This window comes from Callorhinchus milii, unplaced genomic scaffold (assembly GCF_018977255.1).
Source record: "Callorhinchus milii isolate IMCB2004 unplaced genomic scaffold, IMCB_Cmil_1.0 Scaffold14, whole genome shotgun sequence".
In the NCBI taxonomy this organism is placed as follows: domain Eukaryota; kingdom Metazoa; phylum Chordata; class Chondrichthyes; order Chimaeriformes; family Callorhinchidae; genus Callorhinchus; species Callorhinchus milii.
Genome location: NW_024704755.1, coordinates 14,991,713 through 15,012,420, shown reverse-complemented (window position 1 = coordinate 15,012,420; position 20,708 = coordinate 14,991,713). Strand labels below are relative to the sequence as shown.

At 43.7% G+C, this 20,708-nt stretch overlaps 1 protein-coding gene across 1 annotated transcript in view; it reads right to left on the bottom strand.

Annotated features, from left to right (window-relative positions):
• Positions 1–3,574: 3,574 nt before the first annotated feature.
• csnk2a2b (casein kinase 2, alpha prime polypeptide b) overlaps positions 3,575–20,708 on the bottom strand; it is a 30,988-nt gene continuing 13,854 nt past the window's right edge. Inside the window, exons 3-11 of the mRNA XM_007904657.2 lie at positions 19,495–19,596; positions 17,362–17,412; positions 17,113–17,172; positions 15,616–15,699; positions 10,389–10,499; positions 8,611–8,712; positions 7,757–7,857; positions 6,049–6,197; positions 3,575–4,564 (exon numbers count right to left, since the gene is read on the bottom strand). Of these exons, the coding sequence (XP_007902848.1) occupies positions 4,485–4,564; positions 6,049–6,197; positions 7,757–7,857; positions 8,611–8,712; positions 10,389–10,499; positions 15,616–15,699; positions 17,113–17,172; positions 17,362–17,412; positions 19,495–19,596 (840 nt within the window). The 3' untranslated portion in view covers positions 3,575–4,484. The remainder of the gene's footprint in view (positions 4,565–6,048; positions 6,198–7,756; positions 7,858–8,610; positions 8,713–10,388; positions 10,500–15,615; positions 15,700–17,112; positions 17,173–17,361; positions 17,413–19,494; positions 19,597–20,708) is intronic.

Below are 20,708 nucleotides of genomic sequence, written 5' to 3'. Positions count from 1 at the left end.
CAGTTTTACTGAGATATAATTCCCAGAATAAAGATGCTAATTGATGTCACATTAAGAAAAAATAAATGGTAACTGCTTGACCTCTGTTTTAATGTACCTCACCATATAGATTACTGCAGCTCTGCATTTACAGTTCCTGTACTGCTTTAACAAATTCAGTGTGTGATCTCAATTATCTTTATCAGATCATCAGATTTTAAAAGGTTTCTAGATATGTCAAAGATTAATGCGATATCAATTTACTGAGAAGGTCAGCTTGGTATATATTACTCAGGTTTGATAGGGCCACTTCCTTTCAATGGCATTCTGATTTATTATAAGACTGAAACATACACACAAGGTCATTTCAGGAATGAACTCAGTGGATGAGGGAATCATTACTATCAAACTTAGTAAGGTGGAATGGATTGATAAACTGTACTTTAAGAATCCAGAATTGAAGTCAGAATCCTGGAGGTGTCTAGTTTTTTTCAAAAAAAATGTATTCACAATGTGTTAGTTAATAGCTGTCGAGTTTCCAACACAATAAATAAACAGTAAGTGCTTGGAATTCTGTTTTAATGTACCTCACTAAACAGATTACGCCATCGCAACAAAATCCCTGTTATGCAACTCAGCTCTCAATACCCCAGAGTATTTATACAGAATTGAGATGGAGTTGGTACCACATGACCAGAGGATAAATTATGGACAAGTTAACTTACATTTATTTACCAGTCATCTGTTTGCTGCATCAGTTGAATGTGAACAGGACTGAGGCCCTCTTGATTGGCTTGCGCTCGCACCTCTGCACCTCAGGCTCTGGCAGCGTCAACCTCCACGATTGCACTTCAACTCACCAGTCAGGAACCGGGGTGTCTTGTTCAAACTTCAACTGTCTTTTCTTCCTCACATCCAAGCCATGACCTGTTCTGCCTTCCCTCACCTCCTTAACATCGCCCGACTCCGCCACTACCTCACCCCTCAGGCCGCTGAACCTCTTGTTCATGCCTTCATCACATCCAGGCTCAACTATGCAAATGCCCTGCTTGTCGGCCTTCCCAAGTCCTCCCTCTATAGGCTGCAGATAATCCAGAGCTCTGCAGCCCGTGTCCTCTCCCGCAACAAGCTTCGTGACCCCATCTCCCCCATTCTTGCCCGACTCCATTGGCTCCCTATCCTTCAGAGGGATCCTTCAAGATCCTGGTCCTCACTTACAAAATCCTCAATGGTCTCGCCCCACCCCACCTCCTAACCCCCTATCAAGCCGCCGGCTCTGGCCTGCTCCACGTCCCCCGCCCCACCAGTGGCAGGAGAGCCTTCAGCCATCTGCCCCCAACCTCTGGAATTCCATCCCCCAATCACTCCACCTTGCACCCTCCTTAGCCTCCTTCAAGTCCCTCCTCTTCGACCATGCCATCAGCCACCTCCCTTCTCCCGCCCTGACCCCAGCTCGGGTCTGAAATGCTGTACACTGTCCAGCACCTTGGGACATCCTCCCGACGTGACAGGCGCTATACAAATGTAATCTTGTTTATTGTTGCATTAGCACAGTATGGATGACAAGGGGTGAGTCACCACTGAATGCCAAGCAGATGGTTTCAGTTTTTTGCAGAAGCCTGGGAATAGGAGAACTACCTTGTCTCTCACCTGGCATATCTCAGCAAGAAACTTAAGGTCAAATAATTGAGATGCTAAATAATATTTAGGACACAGGTTTGCAGTCAATGCAGTAAAGTTGTGAGTTCATGCTTTTAGCATACAACAACTGATTGTGGAGTCCTATAGGCTCAGTTGTTAAGAGCACTCGCCCTGGGTTTGATTCCCAGCAGGACAAAACCCGGGTAGGTTTCCTTACTCCACCCGCCTGATAATAATGCCTCAAGAAAAAAAATTGGTCACTTCAATCCACAACTGTTTGTGGCACACTGCTGTGCACAATGTTTCACCCACAAATGTACAGTCAATTCACTTTACAGTATATTCTGTGAAGCACTTTGAGATGTCTAGAAGATGTGAAAAGCGCTAAATCAAATGCAAGGATTATTATTATTATAATAATAACTGATCAGGTCACTCCCATTTGGAATCAGACAGTGTCCCATTTAATCCAATGTAATGTTGTACTTATTTCCATTAACATGAATTACCACTTGCCAGTGGGAAGGTAGTTAGGAATACTTCAAAGGTTAAAGGCTGCAAATCAACGGTCAGTCTCACAAAGGAATCATAAAATGTTTTCATTTGTTCAATACTTTTTTATTCTTAACAAAAAAAAACTTAATTACAGTAATCATGTTATAATTCAGAGACACTTGTGTACAATGCCAAATAATTCATAAGTTTGACTGGTTTTGTTTATTTGGGTCATGGGATGCCAATTGTCATCAATTGGTTACATCACATCATTGAACCAACCCCACAAACAAATCAACCAACTGATACATACATTGAATGAAGCAATGTTGCTCTACAAGGTGTTACCATGCACTACATGTAGCATATGGGACTCGGAAACAATTCCGTCACTTGTTCAGACAATTCAAATAAGAATGGAACTATCGCAGCGGGGGAAACTCGATGACTGCATGGGATTTGCAAGTTCAGTTAGTGTCGAATCCAAGTTTTTTTTTCTCTCGCCCGCCCACCCCACCCCCCACCGTTTTAAAACTGCGGTTTCTGCTGAAACAAAAGCCAAATGTGATTGTCAAAAAACAATCTTTTACAAACAAAATTTGCAAAGGCACCATGCATTCCACCCCCCACCCCATATAGATTAACGTGCAAATTTAATTTTATAATCACTGAACAAAAACATCCCCCCCTCCTACTCCTCTCTTCCCCCCTCCCAACACCACAGCTAAGGATTAAATTTTGTCCATCTCCGGATGTTTTAAGTCTGTCCCATGTAGTACCTGATTGTTTTGGACTGCACATGAGGGTACACAATGCTTTGCGTTGTCAGCAAAAATTTTATTGAACAATTTTAACATGCTACTGCAGTTAACATCTAGACATTTGCAAACAGTTTTCATGCCTTTCCTCTCAGTGAGTGCCAGCCATTGGCACTTTACACAGCACACCGAGCATGTTTTAGCACCCATAGTTTTGATTTTTTTAATTAAAAAAAACTTAAAGTTGCAGTATCGCCTTTTCCTGACTTTTGGCCTGTGTATAAAATATATTTCCACACCACCTCCTCTTTGTGATGGCTTTAGCTCCTTCACTACACACCATTTGCAATGCCACCTGCCTCAGCCCGAGCCTGCTCCGCACAGCCACTGGAGAGCTTTCCAATAACATACAACACAGATTGTCTTAGCAAAACCTTTTGAAGAAAAAAAACACTATTTGCTGTGAATGATGTGCCTGCCCAGCTCTCTAAAGTATTCCTCTTGGCTCAAAAACGCTTCCAGCAATTGTAAAGATATGCAAATTCTGAACATGGCATTTTTTTTTGGAGTCCATAGGAAAACACCGTCTGTGATTAACACCAGCAACCGGCAAGGTCCAGGATGAAGAACTGCAGCACAAATAACACCAAATGGCATCTTTAGTAGTGAATAAGTTAACTGTATCCTTCCGATCATCCTCGCCAAAGTTTTGTAAGATGGTTCATATCATCTACTTACTGATGCCTTACCATTAGAAGCTGTAACCGAGTTTCCTGGCAGCTAACATGTTGTATCTCTTCTGAATAAAGTCCTCCGTTCTCTCACCCTCACCGAATCTGTAGAACGGACCAGACCACCACAGCGAGTGGCATCTGGTATCCCTTGGGTGGGGGGTGGGGGGGCAGCATGGCTAGTGCTAACTATGTAAACAGGATGGCAACTCAAACCATCAAATAAGACTATTATTGACCTATCAAGCCGACTGCCAGGTTCAACCGGTTACAAGGCGCATCTGCCCACATGCACACGAGCAGCAGGTTGATGGAGTCTGAACATTATGAAGGTGACTTGGATTCGACGGGTACCTCTCGGGAATGAGAAGTTGCGACTTTAACACAGAGGCTGGATCTAAAGAGGACGACTCTCCTCCATCTTGATGGACTGGTGCTGAGGACCAGCGGTTTGTTGTTGGACGTTTACAGTGTTTTTTTTTTCTCTCTCTTGTTAAATGTTAAACTATATTTGGCAAAACAGAAAACCTTTACAGCAACAGGAAAAAGGACAAGACGAGAACATCTGGTAATGGAACACATTCTAGGTATTTTATTACAATACAAAAAAATATATAAATATACAAAAACATTAATTTCAGAACAAAAAAAATCTACTAGTTGTAATTCTCTCCGAAACATAAATGGAAATCTAAAATAAATGGATGTAGTAGAGGTGCTGCTACTTGGATTTAGGGTAAGCTATGGGTCACCTGTGTCGCTGCAGTCACAAGTTCACATTCCCAGACTGTGTTCGCTCCTCTCTTGCCCAATGCCTCCCCTGTAAAACCTGCAGATCCTCGGCTTCCTGCACTTTGAGCTGTGCGGACAGTAGCAGGACTCATCGCACGGCTGCAGAAACATTGGGCAAGTGTGAGTTGTTACTCCGGGCCCCATCTGATTGCTCTTTCAGTATTGGATCTGAAGAGAGAAAGGGAGGGAGGGAGGGAAGCGGAGAGAGAGAGAGGGGGGGAGGGAGGAGGAGAGAGAGATAAGAGAGAGGGAGATATTAAAAAAGGAGTCAAATACACATTCATTGAAACTAACAAACTCCAAACTGCATCCTGGAGCTCTGCCACACAGTCACAGTGTTAGCTGGTCAGACTGTAGTGGAGAGTTCAATGAAACTCTGAACTCCACTCATTTGTGAAACTAGAAACTTGAATAGTTTACATTCCTCCGAGGAGCTAATCATTAGTAGCAGCAACAAGATGAGGAAAGCGACCACACGGGTACCCGGTCGGTTCAGTGGTATCTTTGTGCCCTACGTGGTAAGTGCATGGCCAGAGGGTTGCCAGAAGTTTCAAACTGTGTGTGGAGTTGGGGTCGCAGTCAGGGCCGCAGTTTGGGGGCGAGAATTGGCCTCAGCATTGTCGATTACAGAAAAAGTATATAATTCACGGTCTCTCCTTCCTGGACTTTCCAGATTCCCAGTCTCCCACCGCTGCTCTGAATGTAGCTGAGTAAGCATATAATCATAATATAATAATCTTTGCATTAGATATAGCGCCTTATTACAATGTTGACATGTTTCAAAGTGCTTCACAGAATATACTGTAAAGTGAATTGACTATTTTTGTGGGTGAAACACAGCAGCCAATTGCCCACAGCAGCCCCCAAAACAGTGGTGGATTGAGGATCAAACTGATTTTTTTGGAAGGGATTATTGCCCCCGAAAAGCAATCTGCCTATCGACTAACAACCAGGTTTCTACTTACAACTAGAAAACAGAGGACTGTGGGGTAAGGAAACTTGTTTAATGTTTTGCCCTGTCCGGGAATTGAACTTGGGTCCTCTCGTTTGCGAGGCGAATGCTCTAACCAATACATTACAGGGCTCCTCGATTATCCCGAAGCACGGGGCAAGTGTTACAATAAGAAGCAAATTTGAGCACAAACATAAAAGATTCAGGTGAAAATTAGAGTGGATAGCTCCAAATGGGAAACAATGATATTTTAAAGCACCTTATACCAAAATGATTCACAGATAATCAGTTACTGACTTTTTTGTAAGCAAAAACTGGCAGCTAATCTGCACACAGCGAGGTCCAATAACCAGCCAGGCGATGAATGAATAACCAGGCTGAACTAGATGCTTGTTGACCAGGTCACAGGCCCAATGGCGTTGCTCTATGCTGAAATGACTATGCTTAATTTTCCATTATGTGCCTCGCTCCCTCCCTTGCCTCCTTCAAGGTATGTCTCAAGATCCTCCTCCTCAACCGTGCCTTCGGCCGCCCTCCTACACTCCTTGCCTTCCACCCTCCCCAGCTCAAGTCCAAATCTCTGACTGTTCAGTGCCTTGGGACATCTTCCCGACGTGAAATGCACTACACAAATGTAATTTTGTATTATATTGCTGGACCTTGACCAAACTTTGGAGGGTCACCCTGTCATTGCACTTACAGAAATACGAATGCTCCATCGCTTCCTTAGCTGTTAGTCTCTGCTGATGATCATAACGAAGTAGTTTGTCCAGCAAATCCAAGGCCTCAGGACTGACCAGATGCCGATTCTCACTGTGTATGAACTGCTCCCAGCGCTTCCGAGAATGTCTGAGCAACAATGAAGGTTTTATTAATTATTCAATTATTCCTTGCATTTGCATCACGTCCTCAAACTATCACAAAGCATTTCACAGGATTTACTGTTGACTGTAATGACTCTGCATTTTGTAGGCGAACATTATAGCTGATGTACTCTGCAAAGTCCCACAAACAGTCATGAATTCAAAGACCAATTTGATCTGGGGAATTGTTAGCTTAGGCAGCGAGAGAACTTCCCTTCTCTTTATCAAATAGTTTGATATCTTTAATGTGACTCAAGACAGCAGACATCTCTTTCGAAAAGCCGGCACCTCCAACAATGCAGCATGTCCCCAACACTGCACTAGAGTGTCAGCTTGGACTGTGAGCTCAAAGACCCGACATGTGGCCAAATGAACCCACTCCTTTTGAAAAGTGAGAGTGCTGCCAACTGAGCCAGTCTGATATCAATTAAGTAGCAATCAATTTTGATAATGTAAAGCACTTCGGGGGGACGTTTATTTGACATGAAAGGTACTCTACAAATGCAAGTTCTAATTCAAATAAATAGCCCAGAGAGTGTAGCAGCTTGTGCTTCAATATATGAAATTCCATTGAAATTCAAGTGCATAACACTACACAGACAACGAGCAATACCTTAAAGAACATCTGCTTAATTAATTCCTTTGCTTAACATTTGGGCAAGTTTCCTTACTCCACACGCCTGATAATAATCCCTCAAGAATAAAAATAATAAATTGGTCATTTCAATCCACGACTGTTTGTGGGACACTGCTGTGCGCAATTGACTGCTACATTTCACCCACAAATATACAGTCAATTTACTTTACAGTCTATTCTGTGAAGCACTTTGAGACGTCTAGAAGATGTGAAAAGCGCTATATCAAATGCAAGGATTATTATTATTAATAAATTGCTTGTAATTTGTGTGTGTGTGGTAGTGGAATCACAACTTATCCAAAAAATAAAGAATCTTTCTTATCCCAAATCCACCCCCATCCCACTGCTGCATATAAATCACAACACACTGTGATCTCTCTAAGATAACTAATTTACACAGCCCTTGATAAAATGTCAGTGTCCCACCCTCTGGTTACAGACCCTCAGCTGATAGTTACAGCTGCTGAATTATAAATCTGACCCCAGTTTGTTTTGAACCAAATTCAATTCAATGAGTTATTTCTTGTTGATTTGCTTGAGAGTTTACAGAACTTCCCATAATGAGACATTAAATTTTCAGATAATCTCCAATTAATAATAATAATAATCCTTGCATTTGATACAATGCCTTATCACATCGTCGAGACATCTCAAAGTGCTTCAGAGAATATACTGTAAAGTGGATTGACTTGTATATTTTGTAGGCAAAACGCAGCAGCCATTTGGCACAGCATTGACCCACAAACAGCCAGTTGCACACAGCAATGTCCCACAAACAGTCGTGGACTGAGTGACCAATTTTTGTTTGCCTCCTTTACGGAAAGAAAATCAAGCCTGAGTTTAAGAACACAGAGCCCCGGTAGCCAGAGTTCAGACGCGCCAACATTAACTTCAAATATGCTACTCACTGGCCCAAAGTATCATTAAATCGAGGATCCAGTTCAATGTGGTATTTTTTGAGGTAGTCGAACAATTCATCAGTTCCTAAAACCTTGGCAATTCGAACAAGCTGTGGGGTGAAAAAGAGAGATCAAAAAAAGGTACGTGGGAACAGCTGCCAGAATGTACTGAACAATGACAAAGCAAATTTGAATGCGAGTGCTCTGCACACACGAGACTGTGCAAAAGTGACTCCTTGTACACTGCTCTTCAGCACCTTGAGTGACTCGCTCTGTGCGAAAGCAACATTGGTGGAACTCTGTGAGACTCAACGCATAGTGTATGCCCAACTCTGTATAATAATCCTTGCATTTGATACAGCACCTTATCACGTTGTTGAGATATTTGATACAACGCCTTATCACATCGTCGAGACATCTCAAAGCACTTCACAGAATATACTGTAACGTGTAGCCACTGCGCGTTTTGTGGGAGAAACGTGGCAGCCAATTGTGCACAGCAGCGTCCCACAAACAGTCGTGGATTAAGTGACTAAATTACAGAGGAATACAGCGCTTTGTGAGGACCAACATGATCTCATTGCACGAGTTTAGAGTAGAAAATCTGTGGAAGATAAACCAACGAGGGCAATTTTACTACTGAAAAGTCTTATATTAAAACAAAACGCGGGTGTGGGGGATATTTAACATCCACGAATGTTAAAATCTGGTTTAAGTTGCAGTGGCTCCAATTTGTTTGTGTACAGTATTAGCTGGATGGTCACCCACCCCAGCAAAGGTAATTGGTCAATGATTACAGCTCAATTAAGACTGTTTCACTGAGCTGTTCCTCTCCTGCAGTGAGTGGTTTAACTAAATGGTACCTGGTCATAGTTGTCATGTCCGTGGAAGAAAGGCTCCTTACGGAATATCATGCTGGCCAACATACATCCCAAACTCCACATATCTAGGCTGTAATCGTACATCTGGAAAACATAAAGAAACAGTGAAAAAATAACAAATGAATAATAATCCTCCATGGCATTTGTTATAGTACTTTTCGCATTGGAAGGACGTCATTTCATAGGATTTACTGTAAGTGCAGTGATTGTGTATCTCCAGGCAAAAAAACAATTTGCTCACAGCAATGTCCCACAGACAGCCACAAAGTGAGTGGCCAATTTTATCTGGGAGATTGTTGACCAGGTCACTGGGGGAAACTCCCCTTTTCTTTTCAAATAGCAGCACGGGATCTTTATGTCCACCTGAACAGACACATGGGACCTCGGTTTAACGTTAACAGGTGGGAACTTCTAGGTGTGGAAAGGGATGACGGTTAAAGTTAACAGGTAGGTTCCAACAAAGCCTCAGAGTCCAGTGGTTCATTCCATTGGAATGTGAAGCTTAAAATATGATTTCTGCCTGGGTGCTGCAAATTGGTAGAAGAATGGCTGACAAGAAGGAAATATTTGCCTTCATGTATTATTACTTTGACTTTTCTTCAGTGCCCTTTACACTCAGAGTACGAGTCAGATTATAAATAACCAACCCATCTTCAAACTGCATCTTTACTTCAAAGATTAATTATGAATCAGAAAACCATTAGATCACAAGGAAAACAATACAGAACAACGTTTATATACAGTCAAACCTGTTTTCAGCAACCACTCAGGGGACTGAACCAAAGGGCTTTTATGGGTGACGTCTTAGTTGAAGGTTCATTGGTTCATTTAAAAACATTTCCACAGGCCCAGCATGGAGCCTACCTACTGGACTCCTTTCACATTTACCAACATCACCTCACCGGTGAGACAGAAAGCACTGGGTATCACGTGCGCTCAGAGTCCACATGCAGGCTCACAGAAATTGATAATTAATTTGCAGTTTTGGCAGTTGAAAGGGTGTCTACACCGACAGGGCACNAAAAAAGAGTGGCCACTGGTTGTGTTAAAACAGGTGGTTGCTGAATGGAGGTGTTTTATTATGGATAATCTGTCAGAACTGTTCCAGGGTGGATGTTGGCAGCTGGTGGTCACTGAATAGAGGTGGTTGCTTCAACAGGGTGGACTGTAGCGCCTTTCACATCGGGAGGATATCCCAAGTCACTGGACAGTCTAGGGTTTGCACCTGAACTGAGGCTAAGGGCTGATGGGAGGGGGAAAAGATGGCCAAAAGCACGGTCAAAGAGAAAGGTCTTGAGACGGACCTTGGTAGGATTTAATTGCTGAATTAAACAGGTTTGATTGCTGAAAGATGCTCAAGGTTACCGTCTCCCAGCTTCTCCTGCTAACTCGCTCCTGAGCCAGAGCTGAAACTCAAGCCATCAAGAGCTTTGAGATTTGAAGCTTGCAAGTTGTGAACGTTGAAGCAATGTCCTTTAGCAGCTTTTAAAGAAGTGGCATTTAATTACCTTTCAACACACGCTGTGCAGCAGGTTCTGAGAACTGCCTCCTGCTGTTCGAGAATCGCTGCTTTGGAGGTGAGTCTGGTCACCTGAGGCAGATGTGTGCCAATGACTTGTGATTGAGAGCTCTGCAAACACACCACCAACCAACCAACCATAACCAACCTCAGGGCTATGTACAGCCCCAATGCAAACACCATCATTCAGTTCAGTGCAAGCTTGTAGCCTGCTCAGATTGATCTGAAATACTGTTCCTACCTGGTAGTCGACCAGTAGCTCAGGACCTTTGAAGTACCTGGAGGCCACTCTCACGTTGTACTCCTGCTCAGGATGATAGAACTCAGCCAGGCCCCAGTCAATCAATCGAAGCTGCAGAAAAAATAGGGGCAGAAAGCAAACCAGGAACACAGTTAAACTGGGAGGCTGGACAGTAACAGCATTTCATTAACTTTTTCTATCTAACTACCATGAAGTTAAGAAAGATATACCACCTTCCTGCAAGCAGAGCACAGACAAAAATGGCCCGAGCTTTTGTCAGATACAGGCTTGATTCAGTGAAGTGGACCGTTGTACAATGGCCACAAGATGGAGCTGTGTGTTTTTAAAAGAATCGCTATTTTATAAAGTGTATTAAAAACAAAACGTTTGAGCATAAGGGGCGACATAGTGGGACAATTCTTCAGGTTGCTGAATAGCTTTGAAACAAATACTGTTCAGAATCGCGCGCAAGATAGTGGAAATCTGAAAGTCTCTCCCCCAAAAGGCTGTGGATTATGGCTGGATCTATTCGAATTTTCAAGACTGAGATGGATGGATAATTGTTAGGTCAGGGTATCAAGGGATATCGGGCAAAGGCGGGTAATTGGAGTTGAGGTACAGATCAGCCGTGATCTTATAAAATAGCGGAACAGGCTCGAGGGGCTGAATGGGCTACTTCTGTTTCTATGTGTTCCTAAGATGGATGGAAAAGGGTGAGGTGCTGCTGTTGCCAGGTCACTATCTCACACCTCTCTCTCGCTCTCTCCCCTAGTGTCTGGTCAAGGCCGCCATTGACACTGGAATGGAAGTGTGATGCCAACCTAACTACAGGTGGCAGAGGCAACTGGACTTAGCAGGGAGATAACCCAAGGCTCACTTATGAAAGTAAATACTCTCATTAAAATAAACAGAATAAGCATTTTTGTCTTGGAGGAACACACACCAGCAGCAAATGGAAACGGTTTGTTGAATAGCAGCTGCTCTGCATTACAACCAATGTTAGATCCAATGTCAATTTCTCCCCTGGTAAAGTAGTATCAGATGTCTTTAACAGTTACACCCCCGCTTGCCACACTGACATGCTGTGCTCCGATCACCAGCCTCCGAACACCTGGTGAAATTTCAGATGACGGGTGAAGTGACAGGACAGTAGGTTTTTTTTGGAGTCAGCAGCAATGGAAAAGCATTGATTCAGGGCAAAGCCTGTGGCTGTCACTGGTGCTGGAAGTTCTTTTCAATGAGATGCCCCAATTATTGTAATAACACTGGTGTTACTGTAATAACACTCTACGTTTGTCATTGATTGGGATGCATAGCATGTGCTGATATTAAGCCTGGACAAATTAGGCTCAGACACATCAGGCTTCACTAGAGCTGGTTTTTATTGTCAAGTAGCTTGCTGTAACTCACTGTCCAGATGATGACTCACTGGTCACTTGTGAAAATAATAATCCTTGCATTTCATCTAGCGACTTATTACATCTTCAAGACTGTTCCCATTCCCCTAAAAACTGCCACCATCACTCCCACTTTGAAAAAATCCTCCCTTGATGCGTCGCAGCTATCAAGCTACCGGCCCATCTCCAACCTTCCCTTCCTGTCCAAGGTCCTTGCAAGAGTTGTCGCCTCCCAACTGCGCTCTTTCCTCTCCACCCATTCATTATTCGAACCCTGCCCATAGCACAGAAACCGCCCTGGTCAAGGTCACCAATGACATCCTGACCATCTGTGACCAGGGCTCCCTCTGCCTCCTCGTCCTCCTCGACCTATCGGCAGCATTCGATACAGTCGACCACGCTATCCTCCTCCACCGCTTGTCCTCCCACCTCAACCTTCAAAGCCCTGTCCTTGAGTGGTTTAGGTCGTACCTCTCCCACCGTCTTCATTTTGTTTCCACAAACGGCTTTTCCTCCACCCCCCGCACTGTCCCGTGCAGTGTCCCTCAGGGCTCTGTCCTCGGTCCCCTCCTCTTCACCCTCTATATGCTCCCCCTTAGTGACATCATCCGCAAACATGGGGTTAACATGCGGATGACACCCAACTCTACCTTTCCTCCTCTACCCTCAACTCCACGACCCCCGATGTCCTGACAGCTGCCTGTCCGACATCGAGTCCTGGACGAGAGACAACTTTCTTCAGCTCAACGTGCGCAAAACTGAGGCCCTCCTGATTGGCTCACGTCAGCGCCTCCGCACCTCAGGCGCTGACACCATCAGCATCCAAGGCTGCACTCTCCACCTCTCAAAGCCGTCAGGAACCTCGGGGTTCTGTTCGACCCTGAGCTGTCCTTTCTTCCTCATATCCGCGCCACAACTGGCACCGCCTTCCACCACCTCCGAAACATTGTCAGACTACGGCACTACCTCACCCCTCACGCTGCTGAAACCCTGGTCTACGCTTTTATTACCTCAAGGCTGGACTATGGGAACTCTCTCCTCGCCGGCCTTCCCGGCCCTCCCTCCACACTGCAGGTCATTCAGAACTCTGCAGCTCATGTACTGTCCCGCACCAGGCTTCGCGATCACATCACTCCCACCCTCGCTCGCCTCCACTGGCTCCCAATCCCCCAGAGGATCGAATTCAAGATCCTCATCCTCACCTACAAAGCCATTCACGGCCTTGCTCCCTCCTACCTCTCTATCACTACCTAAGATACCTACTATCCCCCTACTTACCCTCCCATACCCTCTGTTCCTCTGGCTCCGGTCTGCTCCACATCCCCTGTCCCAACCGCCAAACCATCGGTGGCCGGGCCTTCAGCCTCTCAGCCCCGAGGCTCTGGAACTCCATCCCCCAGTGCCTTCACCGCCTCCTCCCTTTCCTCCTTCAAGGCCAGTCTCAAGACCTTTCTCTTTGACCGCGCCTTCAGCTCCCCTCTCGACTCTCTACCCCCTCCTCGCTCCCTTCGCTCCCCTCACCCTGACCATTTCCCCCCTGCTTGGGTCCCGACCCAACTGTCCAGCACCTTGGGACGTCCTCCCAACTTGAAAGGTGCTCTATAAATGAAATCTTGTTGTTGTTGAGACGTCTCAAAGCGACTCACAGAATATACTGTAAAGTGAATTGACTGTACATATTTTGTGGGCGAAACGCAGCAGCCAATTGTGCACAGCAGTGTCCCACAAACAGTCGTGGACTGAGTGACCACATTATTATTATTTCTTTCTTTTTCTTGAAGGGATTATTACCCCAGGAGTAAGGAAACTTGCCCAACGTTTCACCTTGCTGAGAATCAAACCCAGGTCATCTCGCATGACTAAATACAGGACTCCATGTATTAGATACTATTGTACTCAGAACAAGTTGGCACTTTCAGGATATAATTTTTAGTCAGCAAATCAGGGTACCTGACAAGAGAAATCCTATCATCTTGTTTAAGTCTCCAAACCACTAAGAGTACCATACACACACACACACACGGTTTCAGTTTGGTATGGAGTATATGCACACTCTCATCCCAGAGGGACCATTCTGGTTTACCTAATCCTGCAGAATTTAGGCACAGATCGACAAATCACTGATAAGATTCCCACTGCTTGTCCAGGTAGGGCCACGGTTAGGGCTTTGGATTGCAGGGTTACCAGGAGCAGAGTGAGAAAATTCCCTGTCCCTAGTGATTTGTCCGCTCTTCCACATCCTGCTGACAAGCCAGGCTGCGTAGTCTGTCATCAACATTCAATAGAGTACTGCGGACCTTCTTAACTCAGGTATACGGCAGGGCGAAATGTTGAGCAAGTTTCCTTACTCCACACGCCTCTGTTTACCTAGCAGTAAGTAGGAACCCGGTTGATGGTCGATTGACAGATTCTTTTCCAGGAGTAATAATCCCTTCAAAAAAATAATAATAAAATAATAATAATTTGGTCACTCAATCCTCTCAATTTTTGTGGGGCGCTGCTGTGCACAATTGGCTGCCAAATTTCACCCAAAAAATATACAGTCAATTCACTGGACAGTGTATGCTGTGAAGCGCTTTGAGACGTCTTGACAACGTCATAAGCCGCTTTATCATATGCGAGTATTATTATTATCATCATGACTACTGAGACCACAATAGAGGAGCAAATAGATTCCGATCTTCCATTGCCAGGAGCCAACTCACTCCCCCAAGAACCCCACTTACCTTCTCTCCCTCCCCACCCCCAGAAGATAGTCACTAGTTTGGCTGATTTTCACTTCACCTTCTGAGTAAATTTTATTAAAAAAACGAGAGTAACTGTGGTATTCATGAATTTGTAAGCACCATAAAATGCAGCCCCTATTATAAAGCTTTGTTATTAAACCATTACAACTACCACCCTCAGAATGAGCTATCAGGTTCCATGTGTAGCATTGTAGTGACAGGACATTCACTGTAACAGAATACCTTATGACAAGCACATATTAAGCTCTCAAGTCTGAAGGCATTTGGAGTGATTTAAATAATGAACGTTGGTGGTAAATCTGTGTATTTAATCCATTTGTCAAGTTATCCAAGGACCTGGTTAACATCAAGACCGTTTTATATTTACAGGAACATCCTGTAAACAGACACCAACTTAAGACATCGCAGTCAGCTGAGAACTCAGCAAGAATCTCACTAAGGACGAGTGGTTCAACAAAGCCAGGCTACAGATAAGCTGCACTCAAAACACAGGAGCTCCTGCAAAAGCAGAGCGGGCTGTGGTAATCCTTTTTAAAAGCAGCCAATGAAAGACTAGATGTGCTGATAAAACCAGCCCAAGTCATTTAATATGAAAACCGTTTTGTTCTCGAATATAAAAAAAAGTGGGTAATAGGATTTTTTTAACATATCGCACACATATTGCCTTTTGGACTCGCTGAAATGTGATTTAGATCAACTCTGTTCTTGCTTTTGGGAAAGAGTGAGTGTGCAACCTCTACTGTCTCCAGGTCAAATTAGGAATCGCAGCTCAGTGCTACAGGCTTCATTCACTCTATTATTTTTCCATTGTGCACTGTAGCCGGCAGGAAAGAGTTGAATTGATGTTCACAAGTAGCACTCAGTCTCAGAGTTGCTCATTTAACTTGTGCTTAACCTGATCCCAATCTGAACCCACCATGATGGAGCCTAGGTTTGCAAAAACACAGTCAAAATGAACAGATCTTCGCCAACATTACACCCTCTGTCCCCTGCGAAATGCCATTTAAAACTCTCTTTTCCATCAGCAAACCCCCCACCCCACCCTCCCTCCTCCCCACAAAGGAACAGCAACTGGACCCTCACCTTCCTCTGTGCATGGTCAATCATCACATTGTGTGGTTTCACATCCCTGTGCATGATGCCCATACTGTGGCAATAATCCAAAGCCTGTGGAAATAAAATTTTATTCAAAAATGTTACTTATCTGTTCCATGCAATTTATTTTCCACACTCCCCTTCCCTCACTTGCTACCACACAAGGTAACCCACTCTGAATGTCACCAGAAGCTAGCCAGCAACCTGGAGTGATTCATTCACAGAACAAAAACTTGCATTTATATAGCTCCCCTACGTAGGGTAGCATTCCAGAGCACTTAAACAACACTTCATAATGTTGGGAGGGATAGCATAGGGGTTCCATTTCTGCCAATACGTGTCTGACAAAGTCAGGGGATTTCACAGGTATGAGCTCAATGGGTTATCCTGTCTCTCTGCAATGCAGTTCATTGTGCAATGTAAGCCCATCACTCTTGCCCTCTATCACTGCACACATAAAAACTGTTCAATACCATACAGATTTAGCCAATAAGCCATGATAGAAAATCCACTGCTTCTGACTTTACTTTAGCAAATGAATCTGCAGCATCTATTTTTATCATGCCACCAGTGCATAACAAGTTTGGCCTATTGTGTCTGTGATGGCCGTTTCTCCAACTGAACCACCTCATCTAATGCTCACTCCACCTCTTGTTCCACAAACTCGTTAATAAAATTCTATTTCCAAATCGTTCAATGGCAGCTTACGAAAAAGAAATCCACATTCCAAGCACACTTTGGAGTCCTGTAGCTCAGTGGTTAGAGCACTCGCTTTGCAAGCGAGAGACCTGAGTTCAATCCCAGGCAGAGGGCGAAACCTTGGGCAAGTTTCCTTACTCCACACAGAGCCTAATAATAATCCCTCCAAAAAAACAAAACAATAATAAATTGGTCATTTTCAATCTACGACGGTTTGTGGGACATTGCTGTGCGCAATTGGCTGCCGCGTTCGCCCACAATTCACTTTAGTGTGTTCTGTGAAGCGCTTTGGGACGTCCTCCCGACGTGAAAAGCGCTATATCAAATGCAAGGATTATTATTATTATTTGTCCACAGTTTTGTTAATTAACCATTTTATTCCAGTAGTGCAAGTAGTGTTCAGACAGAAAAAAACAGGTGAAAACACACCCTCGAAGGTTCATTTGTTGGATGCAAAAATGATTCCATCTCCAAGTCACATACAATGCTACAAGCAACTAAAACACTAATCTGCTCAAATTGTGGTCCATATCTAGCCCCATTCTTCCTTCATTAGTGCCGTAAGGAACACTCAGAGAAAATGAGCTGATCTATTACTCCAAGAGAAACCCCTCACAATTCACCTTGCCTCGAAGAATGGAGCTACAGAGAGAGAATATGGGCTCTGGTCAAAAAAAGACTAGAAAATGCCCTGAAAATGAACAGGGACAGTAAGACACCAATTCCCCCTTCCCCCACCCAATATTCGGACATGGTAACAGCACTGCAACATCACTCAGGACTCACCTTCAGGATTTCATACATGTAGAACCGGATGTCATAATCTGTCAGGATCTGGTAGAGTTGCTAGAGATGGAAAGAAAGGGGAAGCAAAGTTGTTTTAGCAGAAGTCAGTTCACAGGAGTTTAGGGGGTGGTAGGGGGAAGAGGAGCTGGGGGGGTGGGGTGTAGAAAAGAAACAGGAGTCAAAAGTCTGGACCAAACACCAGTGAAGTCAGGAAAGTATCTGTACTGGTGAGATAAGCAGGCAACTCACCTTGAAGTCTGTGTTATCGATGTGCTCGAAAACAAGGGCTGGAGTCCTTGACTGTAGAGAGAAAATTGGGTCATTACATAAGGCACAGCAGAAAGCCGTTGTAGAAAACCCCAATTATTTAATTACAAAAATAATAATCTCTGCATTTGTTATCGTGCCTTTCACTTCAGGACGACACCTCAAAGCACTTCAGTCTGGTCAGTGTATATTTTGTTTGCAGTCAATTTGCATACAGTAACGTCTCACAAACAATCCCTTAAATAAATGACCCATATCGAAGGGATTGTTGGCCAAGACACGAGGAAAAACTCCCTTCTCTTTTCAAACAGTGCAATGAGATCTTTTAACATCTATGTGGTTTAACCTATCATTCAACAATGTCGGCCTAGAAAATGATAGTTCAATGTCCTGACTTAGAGCTTGAATCCAAAGCATTCCTCTTGGAGAAGTAACTATAACAATTAATAATTATAATCGTTGCATTTATTATAGTGCCTTATCACATCTTAAGATGTCTCAAAGCGCTTCATAGAATATACTGTAAAGTGAATTGACTGTATATTTTGTGGGCGAAACGTGGCAGCCAATAGCGCACAGCAGTGTCCCACAAACAGTCGAGGACCGAGTGACTTTTTATTAATTTTATTGTTTTTTTAAGGGATTATTACCCCCAGAAAAGCAATGCACCAATCGATTGATAACCGGGTTCCTACTTTCTGCTAACAGAGGCTTGTGGGGTAAGGAAACTTGCCCAACATTTTGCCCTGCCCGGGAATCAAACCCAGGTCCTCTTGCTAGTGAGTGCTCCAACCATTAAGCTACAGACTCCACTGTAGCTTTGTCTATCTGTTCAGTTTCTCCACCCAAAAAAAAGGATATTATAATAATCATAATTCTTGCATTTGATATAGCGCCTTATGTCGTTGAGACGTCTCAAAGTGCTTCACAGAATATACTGTAGTGAATTGACTGTATTTTGTAGGTGAAACTCAGCAGCCGATTACGTACCAAAAATTAAGAATAAAGGCCTGATCTGTAGTTTGTAATTCTGAGCTTTTTTTATATACTTAAATTATACATTGGAGTGCAATGACTGTTTTTCTCATAGATTTCTAGAACATGAGCTCCTGGGAAACTGCACAAGCCAGGGAAAATGGATAGGAATCACATTCCATGAGAACTACCAGATCCTACACCAGCCCAAACACTGTGATTGGGTTATAAACGCTGGGTCACAAGCCAGATAGTATTCCTGCATCTAGAGGGAGCTGTCTTTAATGTCACAAATGGCAGCAATTATTTTCAGATTGACATGGGTGACCCCCTGGCAACGCTAGAACACGACAGGGCAGTGGCGTGTGGTGCAGTCAAACGCCTGCTGTTCCTCTGGTGAGCTGCTAATGCTGTAGCAGCTGGTCATTCCTTCGTATTCAATGGCCAGCGTGCCAGTTTCATGACGAACTGAAATTACAACTTGTATTTTTATATCATCTCATGAAACCTCCTCAAAACTGCTTCACAAGTAATTACTGTCAAGTTTTTTTTTCGCAGACAAATGCACCAGCCATTTGCACTAGCAAAGTACCACAACCAGTCACAAGGCAAATGCCCGATTGTCGGCCTGTATAGAATCAACAATTTGTATTTATATAGTGCTCCGCAATAACATCTCGGACCACTTAGATCCACAGCAGACAACAAAATAACTTTTTTTGACTAGAATTTGCATGATTGCAACAGCTTTAATCTTTCCTCTAATTGTGCATCATTGGCCAGTTTGGGAGATGGGAGAGAAGAATGTTGTGGGCACGTTTTCCTGGAGTCTGCCAATGCCATTTTGTAATCAGATGCTTAGGTGGTACGTCAGAATGGCCTGGGCCAATTTTCTGTTCGACCTTCCCCATCCCTGTGCTGAACAGCTGTCTGTTATGATTGGCATCTCTCGAAGACCGGGAATGTTGGGTGAGGAAATGACAGGTCACACCTCGCTCATAAAGCACGCTAAACATTTCGGAAGAGATTGGTGTGAAAATGATATTACCCGATCCGGCCCAATTAACCATACGGCGTTTGTAAGCTAAGACACTGGAGTTTGCACGGAATTCAGGAGACCATCTTGGAGCGGTTACTTACCACAGGGTCCTTCACCACATCTAGCAGCTTTATAACATTGGGGCCACCGCGGAGATTCTCTAGTATCTTAATTTCACGTTTTATTTTCTTCTTTTTAACAGGCTGAAAAAAAAGAGAATTTAAAGAAAAATCTTTAGTTCCATTAACACTCAAAAGAACAAAGGACAAGCACTGGTCACTCATTATACCGAGGATCACAGAAACATTTCTAAATCAAGATAATAGCAAACATTTGTGCACATCAAAAGATACTGAAGTCCTGTCTGCTTCTCAACCTGCTCCATCTTCTCCCTCTCACTTTGATCTCTTGAGTGCCAACCACCATTCCACAAGCACAGACAGACAGCAGGCAAGCAACCATCTGCCAAGTCCTTCTAAATAGTCACACCTGCTATTGCACAGCTGTTTGGAGATGTGACAGAGGTGTCCAATGTGCCTTACTCTATCCTGAGATTCATCAGGTAGAGGCAGGTTAGGCATATTGTCCTCTCTACACAAGACTTCATCATACAACAAGAGTCTTTGAAAGCTACAAAGCAGATGGCATTCTCGTACATATAAATGCAACGTTAACATAACTGACTGCTGCACCGAAATATAAACTATCTCTTACAATGACCTGTTCCAGATTTTTTCTGCAATACACAACAGACATTCTATTCAACTCAAAGCATCACACAAACAGATCAGGTGACATAACATTTATCCATAACATTACTAGCACACAGTGCTGAGCTGAGAATAGTTCTGCGGTTACTGGAGTCAGATCAGCAGCTTTCCCATGATTGCCTTACGTAATCAATCTCAGGCTGTGAGCATGGATCCCATGATAAAGGTGGAAAAAGCAAAGCTGAGAAATACCTTGTATTCATGTCTAGTGGTTTGTCTATCTCTCTCACGCACACACACACACTAGGACTTTGTGGATTTTTTTTGTCAGATACATGTCTGACACATGCGGAAAGCCATCACCATGATTAAGAGTATCCAAACCAAACAGAGTTCCATGTTTCCAACTAATACATGGAAATTCTAGAGGTATTTGATGGAATGTGCACTCTCACCCTGGAGGGCCACATTCTGCTTACCTAATTCTGAAAAAGTACTAGGTGCAGGATGGCAAGAGCCAAGGCTTGGGGACCCCAGAGCGGGCTTTGGGATAACTACTGGAGTCTAATCAATTACAACTGCATAGCTTGCCTTTAAGAGCATCT